The sequence below is a fragment of the Lepisma saccharinum genome, chromosome 11 (genome assembly GCF_977018435.1).
Source record: "Lepisma saccharinum chromosome 11, izLepSacc3.1, whole genome shotgun sequence".
NCBI classification, from domain to species: Eukaryota; Metazoa; Arthropoda; class Insecta; order Zygentoma; family Lepismatidae; genus Lepisma; species Lepisma saccharinum.
Window position 1 is genome coordinate 36,530,926 of NC_139239.1, and position 22,958 is coordinate 36,553,883.

At 38.5% G+C, this 22,958-nt stretch overlaps 1 protein-coding gene across 1 annotated transcript in view; it reads left to right on the forward strand.

The window, feature by feature from the left end:
- Window positions 1–22,958, forward strand: part of LOC145995206 (G2/mitotic-specific cyclin-B-like) — a 68,311-nt gene that overhangs the window by 7,095 nt on the left and 38,258 nt on the right. Inside the window, exons 3-4 of the mRNA XM_083131768.1 lie at window positions 1,582–1,930; window positions 19,290–19,448. Of these exons, the coding sequence (XP_082987894.1) occupies window positions 1,582–1,930; window positions 19,290–19,448 (508 nt within the window). The remainder of the gene's footprint in view (window positions 1–1,581; window positions 1,931–19,289; window positions 19,449–22,958) is intronic.

Genomic DNA, 22,958 nt, shown 5'->3' on the forward strand with positions numbered 1-22,958 from the left:
AGAGTGTTCTTTGTTTAAATCATCCAAAATATACTTGATACATAGTCTTTAGCACCCAAATCTTCAATAATCTGCGGTGTAACCTATATCTCTTGTCACTCTCTTTGGACAAGAATCTACCACTTCTCTTTTAAGTAACCCTGTTGTCTTAAGTGTTAGTTTAACACTTGGTACTTCTTGCAACTAAGTAATTTTTTAATATTGACTACTTAGGAAGTTATTTTTTTTTTCTGAAAGTACTTTTTAGATCAGTTGTATGTGTGAATAGTGAGAAACTAGAAATGGAACAAATTAACTGGCATTCTATCAGTATTGTTATAGACGTTTTAGTATAATTTCGGTCTAGTTGGCTGCACTTTTTGACTCTGCCCTCGCGTGTGTACTTGGTAACACGGTGCAACACAGTCGTCTGCTTCGTTGATTTGGAGTCAAGTAGTGTATTTTGTGTCTGCACCATTTGCACTACATTCTGGAGCGGTGTATGTGTGTGGTATGGTCACATGGTGCATTCTAACTAATCAAATGATCGTTTGAAGCAGCAGACAGGTATTTGTTGAAACTTCTGAACTTGAACTCCACTATCCATCTACTTGGTTGAACTTCATTTCCTTGCACCAGCCTGACACTGGGATACACCTGCACTACACAGTGTGTCAAGACTGGGCTAATGTGAATTTACTGCAGAAATTCTACCATTTTGTTATTTTTATGGAAAAATTGTAATTTGCTGTAGTTTTGTAAAGTATACATGCCAGCCCCCATGGTGGAGTAGTTAGCACATCATGCCACGACACCATGTGTCCCGGATTCAAATCCTGACCTGGGCATGGATGTTTGCGTGTGTCCATTCATCAATTTCATCCAATCATCACTCATCCCCATCTTCGCAATTTAGCCAAAAGTGGCACAAGAAGCAAAGTAAAATAAAGCAAATCAATCAATCAATCAATTAAATGCCATACATATATTTTTCTAAGGCAAAAACCATTGCAGTCACTTGTTAATTAACCACCCTTGTTCTTCAAGGAGCATGTCTCTTAATGGTACTTATCAACACCAGCAAGAAATTCACATTGGTTCAACCCTGTACAATACAAATTGACAAATGTTATGATATGCATGGACATTAAATACTTATCTGCAGACAATATTACATTACACATTTACATAAAGAGAATGCATAACATACTAATTTCATATTTATTTAAGTACTAAGATGGACTGAATGTGGAATGTGGGCTGTAGTTTCGGTGGCCCTGGTGTATAGCACACTTGTGTTTACAAGCTTTAAGCAAACCTTTGGCATCTTTTTCTTTTAAAAATGGTAATAAATGCTTTTAACAGTATCTCAGCTGTTCACAAGGAATACTTCCCATGTATGTTCTGTATTTAATGTAAAGTTGCATCATTTAGCTAAGATTTGAAAGTATTTATGTTAGGCTAATCAGTGTCAGAACTTTTTTGTTTATTCAACCCACCATAATATCTTTGTGTGTGCATATTAAAAACTTGGATGATAATGAAGCAAGTTTTAAATATAATTCTGTGTTTTCACATGCACCTGTTCTTTTGTTTTTATAGGGAACAAATACAAATAAAGACAGAAAATAAGAAAGATCTGCATGTTGTTACAAGGTCAAGTAAATTATTATCTGTCAGTGCCAAAGAAAATAAGGACGTTGAAAAGCCAAAAGAAAATGCACTTCTTGAAGAAAAACCTAGAGAGAGAATTGTTCATGAAGACTCTTGTAATGTTTCGGTAGTGACCAATCACATTGAAGCTAAACCAAGTGGTCAGTGTAATGTAACAGATACTACACAATTTGATGGTGGTGCTGTCCTTAATGACATCGACAAGGATGATTTTGAAAACCCGCAGCTAGTAGCAGAATATGTTTCAGATATATACAATTATTTGTGGTCCTTGGAGGTAAGTTGTTTAGTGCATAGAATTGTGTTAATAACTGTGAATGAAGGGTACCCTGATTTTTGTATCAAAAACTGCAATATTACAGCAAAACATCAGTCGCCAGGATGAAATTTTCAGTCACTATGTCAACCTGGGGACCAGGATTTTTCGAGCCCTGAGTATGACATTTACCCTTTTTATACAGTACAAGCCATCCTCTATGGTAGAGTGAATAGCGTAATGCTTTACAAAATCAGAGGTTGTATTTTCAAACCATGGGTAAGGCATGGATGATGTATCATTGTGTTCATCCCACCATCCATTTCTTCAGTTCATCCTCTTGTTTTAATTTATCTAATAATAAAATAACCAATGTAGAAACTAAATACAGTACAATGGAGTGAAACTCAATCACACCCCTCCAGTAATGCTACTAATTTAAATATATTTCATTGCAGAACCTATACTTGCTATCCAGAAATCACTAGGGGATAAAATATAAAATTTGGTTCAACTATTTTTAGGATAGATTTCTACAGGGTGTGAGAAGTAACTAGTCATTTAACATTTGCATAATATTTAAGCTATCTCAATGAAACTTTCTGTGCATGTACATTATGGAATTGGATTACATATCTGCATATCAATATTAGTAACAACCATTCTCAAAATTAATAAATTAAAGTGTTAAGATGAATGTAACAGTGTGATGACATTTTGAAGAGTACCTGACAATGTTACAAGGATATGTTTGGCCCATCGTATCTCGCTGGGGAAACATTGGTGAGCTTGTTTTCATGCTGCCACACTTTGCACTTTCCTTACGGGTATCGTTGAACCACAATTTTCCGGAACATTGGCTGGGATAATGAGGACCTCACAATTTTCCTGTGGGGCTGGCCAAAGGAGGCAAGGATTTGGGATGTTATCAAAAACATCCCGTGGATTACTTCCCCATTCGTTGGAGGAAGTCGGTGGATGCTGCTGGTGCCTACATTGAATTCTTGGCTGGCACAGATGTAACCCTATTTCATAATGTATATGTACAGGAAATTTCATTGAGATTGTTAAAATATTACAAAAACTACAGCAAATTTTCATTGCCTAGTTATTTCTCACCCACCCTGTAGATCATAACTCATGCCATATGCAAACATTTTCACACAAGTAATAATCACTTTTGGAACATGCCTCTAGATTTCACCACATTATGTGGCTTCATCAGGAGGATGAACATTTTTTAAAAAAAAGTTTGAAGGTAAAAAGGTATAATAGGTTAAGTTAGACAAGTTGAAACCAAGAAGCTGCTCATGTTAACTCCTCCTAATCTGGTTGGCAACTGTTGACATCATTTTTACAAACTGTTACCAACCAGACAGAGGAGTGAACATCTTGACAGGGCAACTGCTTTTGGTTTCAACTTGACATTTTAGCAATTTTAACCCTTTACCTTCCAACATTTAGTGATAGAAGATATTGATTCTTTCAGTTGAACACTTAACATTTAGTTAGTATCATATTAATAGAATTACAAAATGGTCGGGAAATATATTTAAAAATTACCTGGAAAAGTCAGGAAATCTGTGAAAAATTTCAACGCTGTATGCCTTGCTAGTTTTCTGTCCATTGCATGCGTAAGTCAGATTTTAGAAATGCTTGCATGTGCATGCTGTTTTAAAACAGAATGAGGATTAGAAAAAACTGAAAAAGTGGAATTCTGGAAACAGGCTCCTCTGGAGCCTATGTAATTGAATCTAACTTTGGCCTCAACTTTTAGGCTCCTTTTATGCACAACACAACCACGGCTCCAGAAATCAGTGATGGCAGGAAGAGAGAGAGAGAGAGAGAGAGAATCCGGAGGGGCAGAAATGTGTTAAGCCTTAAATATTACGTGGAAAATGCATTGAATTATCATTTTTTCTTGACGCATGGGAGTAGTAAGGGGGCAGAACTGTCAACAGATGGAGGGGGTGGGAGCTAGTGGCGCCATTTGATAGGTGTGGGACGTCGTAGTAAGGCATTTTGTTGGACAAGCTGAAGGAACATGGAAACAAATAAGCTCCATTGATACATTTTTCTCGAATATTGCCACCTGACTATCTCACTACAACATGCGACAGAAATTGCATGCATGGCACTCTTATGGAATTGATGTTTGTTGGATGTCTTTGGACTGCAACATCCAACAAAAATCGCATGCATAAGCGAAAGCTTTAGACTGCAAGTATGCTGCTGGAATTTTATTACTCTTCTGGCTCACTTCACCTTATTTAATGTAGCAGTGCTTACGAAAGTTTTCCTTCATTCCTTCATCATCCTGGCGTATTACTGGTTTTGCACAAGTTAACATATGTTTACAATGACATTGCACTATTCTTAGATATCAAGAAGAATCCAACAAAACGGGATATATATATATTGAATACTATCACGAAAAAGTGAAACATAAATCTGCATTGGTGAACGTTATAAAAATTTGGCAAGTGCATGCTCCCAACCTCAAATTTACTTCCACACTAGTATTTCAATTAAATTAACGCCACTCTCTGTCCTGTCTGTTTATACTCGTGAGAGATGGTCATTAATCTCTCACTCAGTGAAGTTAATGTCCAGTATTATGAAATAAAATACTAATAATAAATACGTAAATATTTTAATATCATATTTACTCAAATCATTCAATCATAAAAGCAAATCACTTTCTTCAAGAATTGACTTTTCTCTGCAGCCCTGCTAAAATTTTCACTTTCCATGTACTGATTTATATGAGGGGTGCCAGAAAGTAATTTCCAATTAGTACAGACCTTGATTTTTCGCAAACCGTGAAAAATGGTAATTGCTGCGAAGTTGTGTTTATGTGCAGTGATGTCTGGACACATTTTTTGCTCGTTCGAAATATCGAAATAATACGGATTTGGCATAAAAATGCAAATTATTATGGTTTTTAACATTTTTTTAATGTCCTAAAACAACGAAAAATTCAGTGAAATCCAACATTCTTGTCTTTTCTAGGCTTAAAGAAACATGTGCCATATTTGTGTACATAGAACTTGCAAGTTTTCCAACATTTTTTTCAAGAGTAAACTATAGTGCTTGTTATACATGGAAAAAATCCGACAACCACATTAAATCTTGTATTTCCAACGATTTTTCAACTTCTATCAAAACAATTTGCATCACAGAGCAAAGTGGCAGGGTTCTAACGGGAGATCGAATGTGTAACTACAGTCAAATGGGAGCCGCATCTTCATTATTTGTCGCGCGAGATGTGTTTTGAGTTACCAACCCAAGTGCGCACCATCAGCATTTATCGAGCGAGATATAATGGAGCTCAGTCATTAGGGCATCTGACTACCATGCGAGATACCTGTGCTCGATCCCCTGTGGGGGGCAACCAGGATCTTTTCCACCTGTTCAAACTGCTCTGGCGCTTAAATCAAGCAGGTACCGGGAGGATACTTTGGGGTTAAAGGTAGCCAGGAGTGTGGTGCTGATCACATCACTCCCACCTTCGGCAGTGATCAAGAAAGTGTGGGGCCCTAACTCCACACCCCCTATATACCTTCATGGCTTGGTGCTAAGCAGAGGGGAGCACTTTACTTTTACTATCTCAAAAATCTTATGAGATTGTGCAACATATCAAACTGTCTGACCTACAATTTAAAATAATAGTGTAAAAGCATAATGAAAGTATTAAGTTTTGGTACATTTGGCAGAAAAATGTTCCAAAACAAAAACACGAATTTTGTTAACGTACTAACCAGTAAAAAAGATAATGCCAATTTTTGGTTCCATAATATATCGGTATCTGTCACGTGAGATTGATTGATTTAAAAATTTTGGGTGCATCAGCACTTATGGTCATTATGCACCCTTCAGTATATATGGGGAAAATTCAATTATCTAAAACCCTTACCTTAAAATTAAAAAGGGGTTATGAAAAATAACTTTCAATTTATCAAACTGTCACGAAGAGGCATAGGCCATATGACCAAATGGCTCCTCCAGAAACTGACCGCCCACAATGACAAACTCACCTACTGCCTAAAGAACAGCATTGAAGCAAAAGAATTTGTCACCTCTTTTGTCAAAGCCGACAACTGCAAACTAGCCAGCATAGACGTAGTGGACATGTACTCCTCCATTCCAATCAGCCTTGCACTTGACTCCACCAGAACATGGCTCCTCAGCAATAGCACGCCCCCATTTGTAACAGATGAAATCTGCAAGCCTGCCTCACCCACAACTATTTCCAGTTCGAGGACAGTTTCTTCCACCAGACAGGAGGCCTAGCGATGGGCAACCCCCTTTCTGCCCCCCTATCCAACATTGTGCTGCATGTGGCCGAGCAGGCAATTCTCACCCAACCAGAGTTTGCTCTGGGACCTAACCCATTTCCTAACTGCCCTCAACAACATACACCCCAACATAAACTTCACCGTTGAAAGGGAACAAAATGGCCATCTCAACTTTCTCGACCTCAGCATCCGACAACACAAAGACAAGTTCATCACATCCGTATACAGGAAACCAGGTTCGGGCACCCAGTACATCCATGCAAGATCCAACCACCCACCAAAACAGAAAGCTGGAGTATGGATGAACTTTTACAGAAGAGCCTTCACACACAGCTGCACAGAAGATGACCTGCATGATGAAATAGCGTGCATAACGGAAGTAGGCCTAAACAACGGTTACACCGAGCGCCAACTATCCATGTGGTGCGCAAAAACAGAAGCCCAGCTCAGACACCCAAGAAACAGAGATAACCCGACCCAAAATCCTAAACCCAAATGGATCACCTTTCCATACCACCCCACCACATCTGGCAAATTTGCCAAGGCCCTCAAACCCTCAACATCCATGTAGCACACAAACCCATATCCCAAATCGGAAGGGCACTACCCAACTTCAAGAGATACTACCTACCCAAACTCGCATCCCCCGGTGTCTACAAGACCACATGCCAATGCCACAACACCTACATTGGCAGAACCATCCGCACCGTCCAAGAACGGATTAACGAACATGTAAAAGATGCCAAAAACGACACACCGAAATCGGGCCTCTCCCAACACCTCCACTCCACTAACCACACAATCTCCTCCATATCCATACTTCACCCAACCGGCTCTGTCATAGAAAACACCATCAAAGAAACCCATGCCATCATCCAGCAGAAACCAGCACTGAACCTTGACAATGGACAGGCACACCCAACTTGGCACCCTGTCCTCAGAAAGATCCCAGACCTGAAAAAGAAAAGATGCGGTGCACATACTCGACCCCCCTCCAGCCACGCGGGGAACAGGAACGGCACATTGCCGAGCAGCATGGCCCAGCCCCCCAACCCCCAACTGGCAACGCCACCTGACAACAGGAAGCAGACGACGCAAACCAAGATGCACGTGCCAGTGCCGCCGAACGGGAGAAATCGCAACTACCACCGCCCGGGAACAAACAATGCAGTGACGCAGTACCATCTTTGCTTCAAAGGTCGTACCCTTTTGTGAATGAAGACAGTGGATCTTCGAAATTAATAGGACTGAACTATTAAATTGTGCAATGCGGAAGTGTGGAATCTTCTCAATTTCACGTAAGTAAATTTTGTATGCCCATGGCATATGTGTCTGACAGTAAAGACTGGAACTATCTCCACCGCAGTGTAGCTATCAAATTTTTGTCCTGCCAGAAACCTCTTCAGTTAAACAAAGAGGTGAAAGTTGGTACATGCAAGGCCAGGGTTGTACAGGGAGTGGTCCAAGATCTCTCGCCTGAAGTGATGCAAGGGGTCCGCGTGTACTTGTGAATTGTCTGACCATACTATCACTCACGATGTCTGGTCTGCACACCTCACACGATTGCTGGTGCCAAATTCTGAGCATGCAAAAATCTGATTACTACTACATCGCAGTCAGTGGGAGACTATGAGAGCTGCAATCTTTAACCTAGAACTGTCCTAAAATGGCTGCATTACGACTGTACCAGATTACAGCTACGTGTCACGTCTTCCTGCTCGCATGTGTATGTCTCTCTCTCTCTCCGGCCACTAGTGCAGCGTTCAGGCACCATTGGAGCTTGTTTCAGGATGCCCCTCGTAAATGAATTTTCAGAAGCTGTTATTAACAGAGTGTACCTGTTTTAATGTGTGGTTAGCTAAATCAGGTACCTATACAATGCAATTCTATAAATTCCATGCGTTAAATTTCTAATTTCGTCAGCAATAATGGTATAACTGCATGTTGTCAGTTTCACAGTAATTCACTTGGATATACTGTACTGAAGCAGAAATCCCATTGATAATGTAAGGAAATATGACACTTTATTTTGTAAAATATTGTTTCACTTATATGCAAGAGTTAAGTTGTTTGCTTCACAGAATAGAGAAGTAGCTTTATGCATTGCAAAATGAGTCCGCACTCATGGTTCTTGCAAGCAGAGGGTTCCAAACCTCAGTGGAAATATCAACATATAATACCGAGAATGGATAAGGAGACTGATAAACTACAAATTGTATTTCTTAATCACTCTTCACTCTAATCTCATTTAGTCATATCTTTAAAAATAATCAAATATTTTATTTTAAACTTACTGCGTATGCCTAATATTCCATAATCCTTCCCTAGCTTGTGATTTGTAATAATTTTCAAAATTCACTATTTTGCAGTTTGAATTCAAATCATAGAGAATAGAGAAATTAAGTCAATTACATAGAAGATAATATTGGTACTTGAGAAATCCATACCTGGATCTGTATGAGTTTATTATTTCCATTTGCAAAAAATTGATTTAGTTTAGTTCGTAATTGTCAGGGAAAATTTTAAATTTTGTCCTGGGAAACCTCGAAAAATCAGGGAATTTCATTTCTGCTTGTTTGTAGCCACCCTGATTGGCTCTATTGACTAAATTTTGCATGTATATTATGGTTACAGCAGAACCTTTTGAATGCAGCTGTAAGCAAATTACTTATGCATGGTCAACATCATATTGCACATGCCATTCTATCATAAATGACTAAACAGAACTATAAAAGCAAGTTCTTCCATCTAATTAACCATTTCAGTAATGCATAATTCATATCTTTGTCCCAAAAAGTCAATTTATTCATCATAAAATTTAATCTTTCCTGTGTCACACCATTAGTTAATGGATTTAGTTTTTCAAGGTGCATTTTGAATGAGTAGGTTTTGTGGCAATTGGGTACACACTATAGTAAAATGCATATTATAGACCTTTATTTTCTTCTGTGGAGTCAGTTGATGGAAGATTGTTGGGTATTGTCAACATACAAAATATAAATCTGCTTGTAGAGTAATATCTACAGTAGGTGCAAATTAATCCGAACAAGATGCATACTTTTCCAGGTATACAATAATCCTAAAATATGTTGCAGTTTTAAGCTTTAGTTTCACTTTTTTTTATAAATAATGCACATTCTCTCTCGATAATGCCCTGTGCTATGAACAATGATCCTTTTTTACTCAATAGTTCATTGTTGAAGACCCGCAGTGGAGTCAGTCTATTGTTCATGAGCATCCGCAAAGGGGCAGGGGGGAGGCATGCCCCCCTGGAAATTGACCAAATTGCTGTTCAGAAACTTGCATTTTCAATTAAATTTTGTGGTAGATATTTTTTCATCAATTAGATAATTTTTTCATTCATCCCCAATGTCACATTAATCTAGAAAGATAAGAAATGAGAGAAATTGACAAACTTACAAAATAATCAGTCTATATGCATTATCGTATTGAATGAGAAATGTTCCGATGAATATGCAAAGTAACACTAGTTTTGAGTGATTTTTTTAGTGTGTCTATGGAGATACTTTAACCTGAATTGTAACTACGTGAAGCAGAAAGTTCAACAATTAAGTCTACATTCATTTTAGTGTATTTTTCCTAGGAAAATAAAATGTTTTAAATTAAATAGGTTGTGTTTTCATAGAACGCAAAGGTAGATTGCCTAAAATATTCCTGCCTAAGTTTGTTAATTAACATATTTGGTTTAGAAATATATTTCATCTACACAAATAATGAAAGGCAGCAAGATTTCTAATATCTGTATGGTTCATCATGCACCCACCTCCCCCACATTCCATGACAACTGGACTGGCCCGAAGAAGGTTACTTGTCTTTTCCTACTTCTAAATTTTGCACCGGGGTGAAAGTTGTTTTGTTCTTTCCTTTGTCGTGTCACTTGAGTGAGAGTTCGTGACAAGTGCGTGTAGTTGTGCTGGATTTGGTGCAGTTTTGGAAGGCAGTGTCAGTGCTTTTTGTAAGACAATAGAAATGGACATTAGGAAATTTTTCAAACGTCCAAGAACAGAGTGAACAAATAACATTGTTGGTTCATTGGGTTCTTCGAGCGAAAATGTAACAGCTAACACCGTGTGTGTGTGTGTGTGTGTGTGTGTGTGTGTGCTGGGGAGAGTGACAAGTGTGTGACCTCAACAGAAGGGAGTGAATTACTACTAAACAGTGCAATATCTTCTGATAGCATAAGCTGTAAGTATGATGTAGGGCGATATTTGATAATATCTTCTCACAGTGAATTAACTGGCAGCGATAAAATGAAGTTAATAGCTGATAAAATGAGCACGAAGTTCTTCGTAAGACTTTCGCGGTGATTTGGCATCCCGTTTTTGTTCAAGTGGCTTGTGTACTCTGCAAAAGAGAGGTGCCTTGTGTCGACACTGTGTTGTATTCAGACCAAGACTCCATCGAGCAGTTCAGGTGCCTTTATTGAGAGGGCATTTGCAAAATTTAAAGATATTCGCGAAGCATGTAAAAATCACATGGCATCTGAGTGGCATAAGGAAGCTGTAGAACGCTCCCAGAATTTTGCGGAAACAATGAACAGTAAGCAGGGCACTATTATAGTTATAGAACAGATTGATTCGGCTGTTGCTGATCAAATTAAATCAAAGTGGGAGAAGCTATCTCCAATTGTATCTTCAATCATCTTCTGTGCCACACATGACTTACCACTACGAGGAAATTCTTCTAACGCTAGTGTTCTACACGATTTGCTTGAATTTAGAGTCGAATGTGGTGATGTCATTTTAGATGAACATTTAAAAACGGCAAATGCGAATGCAAAGTACACTTCAGTTCCCACACAGAATAAAATAATACAGATTGGTGGTAAAGTTTTAAGAGAGCAGTTACTTCGGGAAGTGAATACATCTTGTGCCTTTTCTGTGTTAGCCGACGAAACAGCAGACATTTCTGGCACAGAGCAGCTTTCCCTTGGACTTCGGTTTGTCAATGAGAACGAGCTAAAGGTGCGTGAAGAATTTATGGGATTTGTGCCGCTTGACGAACTACATGCTGAAGCAGTAGCAGGAACTATTCTGTCTTATCTATCCAAGTGGGGTGTTGACATGTCCAAGTGTGTAGGTTTAGGAATTGATGGGTGTTCTGTAATGTTCGGGAGGATAAATGGTGTGAGGAAAATTATTCAGGACAAGTATCCTCATGCTTTATATTTCCACTGTGCTTCTCATAGACTTAATCTTGTAATTAATGATGTCAGTGAAATACGGAATACATGCCTAACTGTAAAAGAAGTAATTAACTTCTTCCGTGAAAGCACTTTGAGACTGAAGCAGGTCCCCAATATTCCGATGCTATTGGATACTAGATGGTCGTCAAAATACAAAAGCATTCGTCTCTTTGCAGAAAACTTCACTGTAATTATTGAGGCACTAGAGCAGCTTAGTAACAATGGAAATTCAAAAACCAAACACAGGGCTCACCATCTGCAACAACCCCTGTTTTCATTGTAACTTTGAAAATTGTAGCAATGTACAGTGGTGCTTAGGACCAATCTCAAATTTTCTCCAGTGTGTGTGTATTGATATCAATGCAGTTCGGAATCATCTGAAGGAGCTTGTGGAAGTTTTCGTTAAGCACAGACGTGAAGCAGAACAGCAGTTTGAAAACATCCTGCAACAAACCCAATAAATAGCAGCTAGCGTTAATATTGAGAACTGTTCCACGACAAGCAGTTCGACAGTCACACAGAGCAAACCATGTAGCCACATTGCCAGAAGTTTATTACCGGGTAGCAATTTACATTCCATATTTGGACTCCCTCATTTCATCATTATGCACACGGTTTTCAGACAGAAATGATGTAAGCTACAATCTCCTGCAGCTACATCCTCAAAATATGAAAACTTTATCTGCCAGTGAATTTAATAGAATTATTGCAGAAATTCAGGAATTTTATCATTTGGACAATTTTGTGAATGAAGCAAAATGCTGGGATGATTATTGGCAAAATAAGTATGGACAAGGGAATGCCAAAGGCAAAATTGAATACATTGACATTTTGGAACAAACAAACCTTTTTTACCCTGCTGTTTCAAAGGCCGTAAATATTGCTATGTCACTGCCAGCCACAACTTGTACAGTGGATAGGTCATTCAGCACATTGAGGCGTGTGAAAACTTGGTTACGTGCAACGATGTGCAATGACAGGCTCGATGGCCTGTGTATGATGAGTGTCCATCGTAGCAAGATACAAAAGGATAAGGAAGCATTTGTTGCAAATGTAAAAACAGCATTTGCTATGGAATCACCAAGGAGATTGCAGTTTCTTTTTCAAGACTAAGGTAAGAATATTGATTTTAATACAGGGCATGAAATTTCAAGTTTGAAGTCAGTCGCCAGTCTAAAATCTTTGGTCGCCACTATTTTATATTGATAAATAATACAAATATGAGCAATTATAAAAAAGAACATACCTTAGGAATTAATGTTTGTGTAGCGCTGTCGTTCTGCACTGAAGTACCACTTATCAATCGCAGCTGCTGGGTCAAACTCTGACAAGGGGGGTCCATTTACAGAAACTCTGAGCAAATCATCTAGTGTCTCAGTCTTCAGAGAGTTCCTGTAAGCAGTCTTGAGTCTGTTGTGACAGCTGAAACCTCTCTCACATGAAGCTGTGCTCACTGGTAGAACAGCACAAAATGTTAAAATCTGGAGCAAATTGGGGAATCTTGCTGAACACTCCTCACTGTGAATCTTCTCCAGCGTCTGATTCAAAGTCAGAGCAGGAAACAAAAGTTTGTATTCTGTCCACTCTGCTAACAGAACATCCATTTTCTCATTATAAAGGCTCGGGTTCAAGTATATGTAGAGCTTCTTTATTTCTTCTATCCCAAACTGAAGAATATTTTCTTTGGGAGGCCAACCCAAGGTGTCGAAAACATGCAGAGATGCAATCACATCTGTTGATATAGATTGCAATCTTTCTGTGATGTACACCTTCGCATTGTTAATTAAGTTTCCTCTAACAGTCTGAAACTCTTGTTCTCCATTTTGAATGTTTGTGAGCTGCACATCCCTGATCTTCCCTGAAATAGATACATGGTCCAAGAAATCTTGTTCGCTTGGTCCAACATTAGATTCCAGGTCAGCCAAAACTGAAATACAGTGTTCAATTCTTATTTTCAGAGATGAAATCAAGAGATTTTTATTTTGTAGTGCCACGCTTAAAGGGTTCAATTTCCTGTAGAAATCCAAAAGGAAGTACAGAAGCTTAACAAATTTGAATTGCTTCAAACTTTTCAGCAAACCCTTACCTTTAGCGCCATCATTGTCTTTTCCATGGGCCACCTGTTCAAGATGGGTCACAACAGCTTTCCATGATTGCAAGAGAGCTCTTACAGCACTTTCTTTGCTGGCTAACCACCTAATAGTGTGGATATCACTCAGTTTTAGAATTTCGTCTCCAATAACTTCTGCCGTTTCTCTCAAGAGGTGAAGTCTTTTAGCAGAGCCATGATAAAACTGAAAAATATTCCTAATCACGGAATCAAATGCTCTAAGATATTCAACTTCACCACACGCATCCAACACAGCTAACTGCAAACGGTGTGCAAGGCAGTGAATATTTACCATTTTATTACAAATAGATTTCATTTGCACAGCCAATCCTGATTTGTGCCCGACCATATTTGCTGCACCATCAGTACCCAAGCCTACAATGTAACACTTGTTTCTGTATTTATTTGGACCTATTGCCTTATCTAAATAATCAGTTACGGCAGTGAAGTAACCAGCAGAAGTAGAGTTCGGGAGCTCTATTACTCCTAAAATGTCCTCTTTGATGTGACCATCATTTGCATCCACGTATCGAACATACACATTTGCATGCTTGACTGTGGATCCATTCTGATGTATGTACTTTTCTTTATTTTCTCCACTAGATCTAACTTCAAAGTTTCAGCTATTAAATGAATACATTCTCTGCATTGCTTTTCATTGCCTTACTTAGGTAGAACACTCACACTTAATTTTCCTGCCAAACACAGCAGATCTACAAAGTCTTTAAATGGTTTCTCATGTTTAGCTACATAGTATGCTACATTAAATAAATTTGTGAGATGAGAAAACATCTGGTGATCCATTTTTTTAATGCATTTTGCCATCTGTGTTTCTGTCGGGCATTCTTTTGCCTTTGCACTGGCAACATTTTCACTATGGACTTTACTCTGACTATGCTTCAAAAAGGACTCCTTTTTAAAAGGCACAGAAAACCCATTGACCCATTTTTTATCAACGTTACTGGTAGGCACCTGTTTACAATATTTGCAAGATGCGACATTTGTTGCTTCGTCATACAACAACCACTCAAAATGGTTTAACCACTCTTTATTAAATTTCCTTTTAACTGGAAATGACACTGAATCACTATCACATTTCCTTTTGCCACTTTTAGCACAGCTGGGAGATGAGGTAAGCTGAACACTGCTACCAGCTGATTTTGATACATCACCCGTAACGAAAAAGGATCGTATGTTTGTTTGCTTCTTCTCCATAGCAGTAATTGAACTAAATAAAACTAATTCTCTGGAACCACTTCACTCACAGGCAACTTCCACCGAACCAAAAAGAACGAGGTAAACAGAACGAACGTAACTACCACGTCAACTAACGCTCACGAGTGCATTTATAGCATTCTTTTTTTCAACGAAACGAAGACTGGACACTAAGCACGCGAGAGCAGTTCACAACTGTGAAAACTGAGTTTTTTCCGCGCACAAGCAAGGAGCCACGGTCTGCTCCACTCTACCCCTCAAGTCCGCACGGTGCAAGATGCATATTCTGTTCGCCACATCTTCGCGACCTTACCTCACTCACCCCTCTTGCTGCCAAAATCTCAACGCGTATCTCCGTTAACAGTCGAAACGTTGCCACATCTTTTCGCGCTTCTCTGGTGTCAGCAGCCAGCCCCCTCTGGCCATGGTCACTGCATCACCCAGTGGGAGGGATGAAGACAGGCCCGTAGCGAGGAGTAGGTGAGGAGGCTGGCAAAAGAAAGAGGGCGCCGCCATAGAATGTTTTTTTTTTTTTTATGGCAGCAAAAGCAAAGTCAGGTTATGCGAGGGAGATATTTACAATTAGGAGATGTATATTCTAGTTACATACTGTTAAAATGTTGTTTCCCAAATTAGCAGTAATGTTATTGTTATTTCAATTTCTATTTTATGATTTGTAAAGAATTACGACTGAAGCTCTGCTGGCCCTTTGAGAAAAATCCTGCGAGCGCCCTTGGACCCATGCTCGTCCCAGATAAATCAAACATCAATGTATAAAGTATGTATTTCACACATCACACACATAATCTTATTCTAATCACAGACCTTTGCATTTTAAAGCAGTTCAGGCTGGCACTGGAACAAGATAACTTTAAATTGGCGCAGTCATTTTTTTTAAGGGAATAGTTATGTTTTTGTTTTTAAAAATGTGCCCTGCCCTGCAGAATAATTTACTTAACATCGTTTTGGAAAAAAATCTAAAAAAAAGCACCTGCGCGAAAATCCGTGATAATAAATAATTAAAGATTGTCGCTACGCTACATTCTCTCTCACTTAGCTTTATACGCGTAATAAACACAAGTACGTTAAAATAATAATATTTTTTGAAATTCTTAAAATCGATGTAATGAAACATATTTGTGGCTGACACATTTTAAAAAAGTAACATCCGTGAATTACTTTTTCAGTGTATAATAATAATATATTTAATATTTGTATTTCTGTTCAGTAGACTTTTCACAGTATTTGTTCTTGGGCGACGTAAATAAACGTTTGTTATTTTTATTCAACCGCGAAGATGTGGATGTGGGGTGATCGTATGAAAGTTAGGAAGGGACACCCAGGCCGGTATCTGAAACCAGAAACTCTGGCGTCGTAGGACACTGTACTAAAGACTTCGCCAAGAAGGTCGGTGGAAGGTAGCATTTTGAGCAAAGCAGAAATTAAGTTTTATATATATATATATTTCATATAAGATATGATGGAGGCACATAGTGCTTCGGATCCCACTTTAAACTGTAGGTCCAGTCCCGATTAACCTACTGTGCACTTAAAACGCCAAATCAATATCAATCAATTTAATATATGAACCAGCGTGTAGTACATCTCCACTGCATATCGAATTAGGGATCCAGTTTACAAGGGGATTATATTCTGTACTCTTCACAGTTAAAAGTGTTAACCCACTGACCAGCCGGCAACGTGGTGGATTGGTTGGCATATCACGCTACAATGCTACGGGTTCCTGGTTCGAATCCTGACATGGGCATGAATGTTCGTGAGTGTCCATTTAATTCCATCATATCACCACTCATCCCCATCTTCACAAATTAGCCAAAAGTGGCACAAAAAAAAGCGAAGTAAAATAAAGCAAATCAATCAATCAAACCACTGAGAAACCTAAGTTTTATATTTTGGAATCTCTGTAATTGAACTGAGCCTCCTCCAGGACGTAGTGATAACGTCACTCTGAAATCAAGGGGAGCAGAATTCCTTACCCGGTGGGGGTACAATGTAGTTCGAATCCCACTTTGAGCTGTAGGTTCAACCCCGATTAGCCTTTTTGGGCATAAAGTGAACTTTATAAAAACAATCTTTCATTGAACTTTATATTGGTCTACATTTTTTACATGTAAGTTTGAATATGCATAATAATAATGAGTATAATTAATAGATGTAATGAAAGCCGAAATGAACATTTTGCTACGCTTGGAAAAAAAAACAAAGAAAAAAGCAGTGGAACGAACCAGGGAAGAACGCCCGGCTCCCTCCTCCCTGCTCTGTTTAAGGGGGGGGAGTGAGTGGTCGGATGCTTGGCAACTCTTAACTAGCCTTCCTTTGTCGGTGCATTCTGCACCCCAAGATTTACAGTTGTGGTTTTGCCTCCGATGGAGGACACGGAGGTCCGATTAGATGGTGTCGGCGTTGAGTCGACACAGGATTTTCAATCGGCTCGCTTTCCGAAACCATGTACGAAAGTTGGATTGAGATGTTCGGGCATGTTTGACACATATTTGAAATAACAAAATTTTAGTCGCCAGCCCCAAACTTTTGGTCGCCAATGGCGACCTGGCGACTGGAAATTTCGCACCCTGTTTTAATATCTTCATTAAAATAGAAATAACTTCTACTTTCAATGTTATATAATAATTGCTATTATTGCGCTGTCTGTTTGCAATAAATGGAATCTTTATTGTCAATATGTACTAAAGATAACATTCAATAAATGGAGAAACAGAAATTAGTGTACAAGGGGGAATAATTGACTGTGTATCTTGGATTTAAAAATATCAAATCTCCCAGCTCTTGCCTCCCTCCCCCCTGCGTAAAATCCTGCAGACGCCCATGCTATTGTTGAAGTATTTTGTTATCGTCGACAGACAAAGAGTCAGTTGTGTTGCAAGTTATGTACCAAGTGGAAGGTAAGTTTTTTGGTGTGATTGATTCTCATTTCGGCTGCCACCCAAATGGATTCAACGCCACGCAAACTGTCAAAAATTGTTACGTTATTACAGCATACTTCAATGACACAGACAAATTGCTACAGAATGTGGTGTCTGATTGGGTACGGTTAAGTCAATTTTGAAACAATACAGAGAGACTGGATCCATTGGGCCTCAATGAAAGGGAATATGTGGTCGCAAATGGAAAACTTCGTTGCAGGATGACCAAATTCTTATTAGAAAAAGCAAACAGAACCCCAGACTGACTGCTGTTGATTTAACAATAAAATACTTGCACTTTATGATTTTATTGTCAACTGGAGTGGACGTCCATGTTACAACAGTGGCGTCGCAGACTACTTGAATCTGGACAAAAAGCTTGTAGGCCATTGAAAAAACACTTGCTTACAAAAAAAAATGTGTAAAAAGCATGTAACGTGGGCAAAACATCATCGGGACTGGATCGTGAGTGACTGGAAGAAAGTGCTTTTTTCGGACAAATGCCATTTTGAAGTGCATGGTCACAAGGTTTCTTTTGTTCATAAAGGAAAATGTGAAAAACTTTCACCAGAACACATGCAACAAACTCCAAAACACCCCCCGAAATTGTTCTGGGGTTGTTTCACATCTGAGGGGCCTGGACCATGAGGTCCTGTTAAGGGGATGATGAACAGTGATAAATATATTCACATACTGCGACAAAAAGTCATACCTCATTTCAAGAATTCTTTTCCTGCTGGTGATTGTGTTTTTCAACAGGACCTAGCAAAATGTCATACATCTTGAAAAGTCAATGAGTTCTTTGATAATAACAATGTACAAGTACTCTCCTGGCCAGGACACTCACCTGATTTAAATCCAATTGAAAGTTATGGTCTATCTGCAAAAGTGGATGGTTCAAACAAGGAGAAAATGCTTTCTGCCCTTGTTAATGTGTGGTACTTCAAAAATAGACTCCACTTCGGGTCTTCAACAATGAACTATTGAGTAAAAATGGATCGTTGTTGATAGCACAGGGCATTATAGAGAGAATGTGCAGTTATTTTAAAAACAAGTGAAACTAAAGCTTAAAACTGCAACGTATTTTAAGATTATTGTATACCTGGAAAAGTATGCATCTTGTTCGGATTAATTTGCATGCTACTGTAGTAACAATTGTGTATCTGATTAATACTATATTAGCATTTATTAGGACATTAACTGAGGGGTTCCATTTTTCTTTACGCTGTGTGTTTATAGTTGATTGAGACACATAAATCTTATTAAAGTTATCAAGAAAGTTTTACAAAATACACTGAATTCATAATAGTTTGTGATTCTGCAAAAAAAAAAAATGCTAAACTGAACCAAATTAATGTTTAAAAAAAGGAAGTCATATCCTCAAAGCTTAATGTTCCAAATATATTGAATACCATAGATCTGAAGATTCTGAGCCTTAAAGGTGAAGTTTTATATCATTGCTGAATATTGGTATCAACGTGTATTTGAGAATATGTTTTCACTATAAAGGTTAAGTACATAATTAGTTGTATATAATTGTTAGCACTAAGATAAAAGAATATTTACTTCCTGATAGTGTCGCATTCTTATTTTAATTCTTCTCCTGCAGGGAAAGTATGCTGTTCGAGAAAATTTCCTGAAGGGCCAGGATGTAACACCTAGAATGAGACTGATTTTAGTGGAGTGGCTAATAGAAGTTCATAATCAGTTTCGGTTGATGCAAGAAACACTTTATACAACAGTATCAATCATCGATAGGTTTTTACAGGTATTTGTCAATGATCCTCTTTCTTCTCTTTTTTAAGAAGTGAACACTATTTTTGCCGACACACACTTTTGAGTCTTTAGCGTTCTTACGTGTCTTAATTTCCTACGAGACACTATACGTCATGAGAAACCCCAATCCAAAAAATCAAACTATTCCAAATTAACCACCTTCCAATATTTTGCCTTCCATGGGTCTACCTTGCATCTCGCTTAGCAGCGCTGGTAACACTGACTGGAGGGTTACGGTAAAGCACAAAATTAGAAATATAAAAGCAATCAAAAAAAAATCTCGAGCCCCAAAATAGAAAATAACAAGAAAAAATCTTGTTCAGTTAAATGATCAAACTACTGAAATAGAATAGGCATGACTCTAGCAGAAGCACCAAACTTTCCTGAAATTCCTGACAGCTTTGTGGATGAAACTACAGATTTATTACATTACCATGGACGTCCGCAGGATTTTTTCCAGGGAGGGGCAAGGAAGGTATTTTTTTTCAGGGGGGGGGGGGCAAACGAAGACAATTTTTTCCCAAAAATAGTGTTGTTCCCTAAAAAACATTGCTTAAATTTGAATTTATGGTGTTCATGCAATAATTAACACACATTATTGTGGCTAAAATTAAATTATATGTGTGAAATACATATTTTTTGGTTGACTTTCATTTTCCAGGGGGGGGGGGGCACAGCCCCTCTTCCGGACGCCCATGTACATTATCCCTCCATATCCATCTGTACGGATAAACACAAATAACCAGATAATTCTAGAAGATAATATGAAGTTGTTATACCTGGATGATTATGCAACTTCTTATGCAATCATGTTTAAGCATTGCCCCTGCTTGCACATGAAAATCTGCCTTCTCACAATAAAATGTTGTTAATGCATCATGTTAAATGTATACAACCAAATTCACACATGTCACAGGATGTATAAATGTAACACAAGAATACACCTAACAAGTGTTTATAAAGGATAACAAAAAAAAGCAATTATCAAAAAAGAATAACAAATGTACACAGATAAGGCTGAGAGAATCTAATCTCAATTGTACAACTTGTATAAACTACAGACTCCTACGAGTCAAACTTCTGCTGGGTCATTTGTACTTATATGTACTAGGGTAAGTATATCACACATGTAAGGCACTTACAAACAGGCTAATTATTCAAACCACACACAGGGTTTAGGATGTGTGTAAACTGTACAAAACTTGTTCAATATCTGGTTTGTACTCTACACAGCATGGATATACTTTGCATATGCTTATACTGAACCTTATTTAATTGTATCACAATTAAATTAACATAAATATGCATCCCATAAATTGGAATTATTGAATACACAAATAAACACTATTTCTCAATATCTGACTTTTCTTGCAGTAGATTAATTAGTAATTGGTACTTTTGTATACACTGTCTAAAGACCAAATATTTGGGGGATTGTCGATAGACTTATGACAGCCTTTAGCCACTCGCTTGCTAAGCGAGAGGAACGTTGTAAGAAAAGGGGGTAGCTACGTCTACACTAAAACTGCAAGGGGACTAGTCTCGTGAAATAAGAGCACACTGACATCTATTTAAAAACACTATCTTTGACTGAACAGGCACGCTGAGGAAAGACATAAGGAATGTTTACCTGTAGTTCAGCAGCAATCTCTTCTCCGCTTGTCCTTGTTGCAATGTAGTCCTACCCTGTAATAAAACGGACGAGGGAGCAACTGTGTGCTCTAAACTCTGTACTTTCGTAGACCGATATTCTAAACGATAAACTATAACTTCCCAATCGTTCGTTCTCTCCTTTTCCTAAACTTATGACAACTGTGGAGCTCTCTCAAGATAACAGGATTCAATGTAAACTGAAATCAACTAGAAACTGAGTTCTTTTGTCTTTTGTAACTACTTCATCTGACAGAAAACTGAAGACAACTAAAAGAGGTTTTCTCTTGCGACATGTTTAAATGAAATTCGAGCTATCGGCTGTTATGACGGTTGCCTCGATCGCGTCCTTTGGTAACGGCAATTCTGAGAGAGAATGCGGATTCCTGATTTAATTTTCTAATGCAATGTCAGCGGAGTTTTTCCAACTTCGCTGAAGGTTGCTGTCTCGATGAGCTTTTAAGAAGCTTTTTCAATGCTTTAGCAGGAACCTTTTTATAACATGATTATCTTATTTATTTATAATGCCTGGGTCCTAGGTTCGACTCTCACCTGCAGCATGATGAGACACGAATGTACCTGAACAGTATTTTAAATGTGCATATGGGTCAACTACATTTAGTCCTAACCCCAATCTCGATAACAATATGTCATGTCTTTATCTTGACAAGAGATGGTTATAAATATTTAAATGCACAAATAATTCGAACCTCAGACGTGCAACCTGCTACGACGAGAGTAGTACACTCAGATTGTGTGTTACAACTACTTTTCAGAGTTGAAAGTACAATTTTTACCTCGTGGCAAGAATAAAACTAATACTGGCACTGGTGACAAAGTCAATATTACCTACATGTCACCCTTCACATAGAAATATGTATGTATCCAATCTTCTGTTGGTTTAATATTAACATTCGTCTGTTCAAGGAAAATCACTCGTGATTTTTCACCAACAATAGTACGGAATATGCTAAGTTTTACATTCGTGCCCATGCTATCAATAGCAAGATGGCCATGCACACTCGCTGACAAAAGCACCGTTCGTGCTAGAATGCTCCGAAAAGAAAAGAACAGGTTGTCATTGATAGATAACTACGATATCTGATGAAAGTATTTGCATTCGTAATATGTTGCCTACGAAACCAGGCAGATTATTCTCACCATGAAAAAAAGGTAAAAAAAAGTAAAGGTAAAGTGCTCCCCTGTGCGTAGCACCATGCCATGAAGGCGTATAGGTGGTGTGGGGGTAACGCCCCACACTTTCTTGATCCGGTCGTGAGTGGAGGTGATGTGATCAGCATCACGCCCCTGACCGCCTTTACCCCCATGTCATTCGACGCTGGGTAGGTGCCGGGGCTGCTTCCAACGTTAGAAAAGTTCCCGGATTTGAACCGGGAATTGAACCCAGGACCTTGAGCATGATAGTCAGAAGCATTACCGACTGGGCCACATAAAAGGCCGAATATATTCTTACCTCCCATTTTCAACACACTACAAGAAAGATATCACTGACCGGTGCGTAAGTTTTTTTTCCTTATTTACGACACTGACTTGGCTCCAAGACTTCAATAGCACATCATCATCCTTTTTCATTATTGTACGGAAATATCATAAGTTTTCAAACCGAAAGTGCCATTTTCCGCACTAACTTCGACAGATTAGGCCATAGGTTACGTATTTTTTTCCTCTCCCCATTACCGTTCTACATTCCAGCCGCAGCCTGCCTTTTTCTGCAACCGACAATCAGTCCACTACTGCGCAAGACTATTTAGCCAACCACTTTTCTCGTTCAGAGAATAAAACTTTTACATGGTTTTTAAGCAAGACTGAAAGCTCTAAAGCACAAAAGATT